The sequence below is a fragment of the Teleopsis dalmanni genome, unplaced genomic scaffold (assembly GCF_002237135.1).
Source record: "Teleopsis dalmanni isolate 2A unplaced genomic scaffold, ASM223713v2 unscaffolded_contig_0697, whole genome shotgun sequence".
In the NCBI taxonomy this organism is placed as follows: Eukaryota; Metazoa; Arthropoda; class Insecta; order Diptera; family Diopsidae; genus Teleopsis; species Teleopsis dalmanni.
In genome coordinates, this window is record NW_024032079.1 from 8,001 (window position 1) to 12,044 (window position 4,044).

A 4,044-nucleotide genomic window follows, 5' to 3' on the forward strand; every position below is an offset into this window, starting at 1 on the left:
GGGAGATATTCAAATTCTTTGGTCTATTAGAAACTCTGATATTCATAGAGATGCCTTAAAGATGGTCATTCCTGTCTTTTTTTAACACGCTAGAAGCTGCTTGTAATATCCATTTGGAGGTGGTGAACGATACTTGGTTGACGAGTGGTTCCGGTAAGTTGACATGGCCATTCTCGAAACTTTCATTTCTACTCCTTTATATCTTCACATTACTTTCTCTATTCCGCCCATTGTGCAATGTGTTATCAACCTTTTCTGAGCTTGCTTCCAGTTTGGCATATTGCTACAACAATCTCTTCAACAAAATATTCATTATCTGATACTTTAAGTATATAATGGATTTTACAAAAAAAAAGTGATGTAAATTGCCAGGTTGACACAGTACCCGTTACATGGAGTGCATACGGACAGAAGAGTCAAGGTGCTAGCTACTATCAACTCCTTCCTAATTCTCCTACTGTTATTTTTTTAAAAGCTTATAATACGAGTAAGGATATTGAAAGATAAGGTATTCAACAAATAAAGAACTTAAAGAAATTAAAATTATGTGGGCTTTAATGCAATTACTTCATCATTTAGTCGATGAAGCCTTAAATTATTAATTAATTTACAACAAAATAATACTAATTTAACATAATATACAATAAAAAAAATTCTAGAAAAATAATTAATTTTAGCTTTACTGGTGGTATATCGGGTATCACGCAGATAAATTTATTTAAAATCAATTAATTATTTTTTCATATTTTTTCCGTAATACAATAGTCAGTCTAATGGACATTTACCTTTATTTGAAAAAAACTTAATCTATTTTTGGATATTACTTTATGATACAAGTATGTTCAGCTCTATCTGCTACATCTATCTAAACGCGATGAAAAATCTTACTACCGTGTTTAAAACTTAAACTGATTCATTTGTAATTGCCTGAATTTAACTTAATTAAAAAATAATTAGTAAAAAATTGTGTAATTTTAACTGATATAATCTAATACATTTATTTAAACAAAACTAGAAATATTCTTATAAATTACAAAAAAACGCTAATCCTCTTTTACAAGGACTATTTCGTGATTGTATTATTATAGGATGCAGTTTCTCTCTTTGCGTAAAAAAATATTACATTTTTTGCGAATGCTAAACATCCAGTGTGTTGAGTTCGTTAGAATTTTTATCGCTTGAGTCCTCCTCCATTTTTTCTAATTCTTCTCCTATTTTGTTCGTATAATTTGCGTCTAGTACAATCACTTTGTTTGGATTTTCATTGTAAATCTGTCTTTCAGTTTCTAAAAATTCCTCATGCGAGGCTCCCATATTCTCTAATGTCCTGCGTTTCCTTGATATTTCATCGCAAATGTTTTCTTTTAAGTCTTGTAATTCTTCATGCGAATTATCATTTTTTATCGGACTAGGATCTGCGACTACTGAATCTATTGTCTCAATTTTGATTTGAGTTTTATCGCGAATCTTCTCTGGCAGTGCCTGCAATACCTTAACTTGCCGCGGACTAAAAGCGAGTGTTGGATTGTGTTTGTTCGGATATTTTTGACATTCTTTCTCTTTCAGTTATTGTAACTCTTCACGCAAATCTTCAATTTGTTCAATATGCGCTCGTTTCACTTTTGCCAACTAAAAATTATAAATTGAAATTTAATTATTGATGTGATTAATATATCTGAATTGATAGCGCACTTGACTCACCTTTGATTCAAATACTCGTTTTTGACATTCAAGTTCCTGTTTCAGACGATTTTCAGCTTGTTCCTTGGTTGCAGTCAATGTTTTTTCAAACGAGTCCACAAGTTCATTTCGAATTTCTTTTTCTTGCCGCAAGAGTTCAGAATTTATCCTAATTTGGAAATTATTTACTTCGTTTATCAGTCGATCATTATCATTACGCAGCCTATTTGAATAAATAATTTATATATTATTACATTCCAAAAGAGTTAGGGTATTTTAAAACGTACAAAATATTTTCTTCGAGTAATTGCTCAATGTAGGCATTTTGTGCACTGCCGGACTTGGAAGGTTCCAAAAAGAATGAAAATCTTAAGTTATTTTGCTTCACAATTGGTGGTTTGAAGATAATATTCTTAGCGATTGAAGAGAATCCCAAAACATTTAAATTTTCTTCATAATATTTTTCAGTGGGTGTAACATTAACCACCATGACAATTTTCTCCTTTCCTAACAGTGGAGCTTGCAACAACATCGTAAGTTTCGATTCTCGGTAAGGAATAACCTCAGTATTCTTCTTACGATTTAAATTATTAGCAGCATCAAGACAGCGACCCAGAATCATCAACGATGTATTGATACGTTGTGTTTCCTTAAGCCGTGAACCGACATTCCCAGTTTTGTCAAGTCGTTCAGAACCAGCCAAGTCACAGAATTTATAAGATATCTTCAAATACAAAACAAAAAAATAATGGATAAAATCATTTGAATGATAGTAAAATAGTAAAATAACTTACTTCTGTTATCAAACCTGATGCATTGTACTTTAGCACGTCAATGATGAATATACAATGCGACCGGCTGGAGTTTGCATTGATGGAAGTAGAGGCGTAAGTGACACGTTGTAAGCCAAAGCGCAGCAATTTTAGGGCTTCCAAGCTATTCTTCACATAAACTTGTGTTAATCCTTTCACGAAAACTTTTCCATCGTTGCTAACAATTTTAAGATTCTTACGAGACGGCACTGTAATTGTTTGATTAGATGCCGATAATTCCAGTAAATCATAGACAAATTCGTTATAAATTTCAACGAATGACAACCAAATCATAACAAACACATCATCGAAAACTGTGGTTTCAAAATTATGATCTGAGCATATGATTTGTTGGAATTGCTTATGTACTGAGGTTATATCTCCGCAAGCTGTGAGCACTTGACGAGTTGAAATTATTTCCTTGGCAAAAAGTTCATCCTCTAAAATAACTACGCGAGCATTTTGTAATTTAACTGCCGGGTGCGGATTTATATTGGAATTGTATAATGTGAAAATATTCTCAATGGAACGCGGCACAATACCAGGATTAACGTCATCGCCTAAAGAAACAATTATTTTTAAACAAATCATATAATTTTACTTTAATTGAATTTTACCTAATAGTGTAAAAGTCTTTCTGGAACCAGATGTACCATAAGTCAGCACTGTGAAACTTTCCTCCAATTTTATTTTGTCACTTATACACTTATTGTATACGCCCTTTTGACTATCATTATTATCGAATATCGCGCTGAAGGTAAAATGTTTTTCCATTGCTGCTTTATTGTTACTTGTCGTTGTTTGATCTAAACGTGGGTTCACCACAAGAGTATTTCCCATGCCTGCAATTTTATATGACGATGAAGGAGAATTAACAGGACGCAGTCGTAGATACACCATGGCCCCATCTTCTCCAATAGTACTTGTTTTCGATATGTCACCACTTGCTTTGAATATATTCTTCGGACATGGACGAAATCGCCGATCTATGCTTGGCTCGGGTCCATTAATGAACGAGAGCACATTGCGTTTTGTTCTGTCTTCGTCTCTGGACATTTTTTCTTTATTATAACAAACAAAAACATAAAAAACAATAACACAAAAACACAAAAATACTTTGAAGCACTAAATTTAAGTTTGTTTAAGTATTGTTTATTTCTCCAGGAAAATTAACAAACTTGCTTCCAAACACAATATTGGTTAAAATGGTACTTTTGTCAACAGTTAATCCGGTGTAAATAGCATTCATGCGTTTGCTCAAACCAGGAAGCATTATTAGTGGCTTTAGGGACTTCTATACATTTTTTCAATATAATTTTTCTTACTTTTCTAATATTTTTATTTTCTTTAAAATACTTTTCAAACACTTTTATATGAATCTTAAAAATATTTTTTAAAATAATCACAAAAAGTCACCAAAAATTCAAACTATTAAGAAATAGTTCCTTTTGAGGTAAAATATATGCACAAATGTGCAATAAAAACATACATATTAATATACTGCAGACTTAATATCTCCAATATCACATTCGTACATACATAATGGTTTTTG

General features: G+C 31.9%; 1 protein-coding gene across 1 annotated transcript; it reads right to left on the reverse strand.

Moving 5' to 3' along the window:
* Positions 1-1,536: 1,536 nt before the first annotated feature.
* Positions 1,537-3,849, reverse strand: LOC119663648 (kinesin-like protein subito). Its single transcript, XM_038073259.1, has 5 exons — positions 3,110-3,849; positions 2,475-3,052; positions 1,968-2,404; positions 1,702-1,903; positions 1,537-1,629 (listed from the first exon to the last, which is right to left on the reverse strand). Exons 1-5 carry the CDS (start codon positions 3,546-3,548, stop codon positions 1,567-1,569), a joined length of 1,719 nt encoding a protein of 572 aa, XP_037929187.1. The 5' UTR covers positions 3,549-3,849; the 3' UTR covers positions 1,537-1,566.
* Positions 3,850-4,044: the final 195 nt, after the last annotated feature.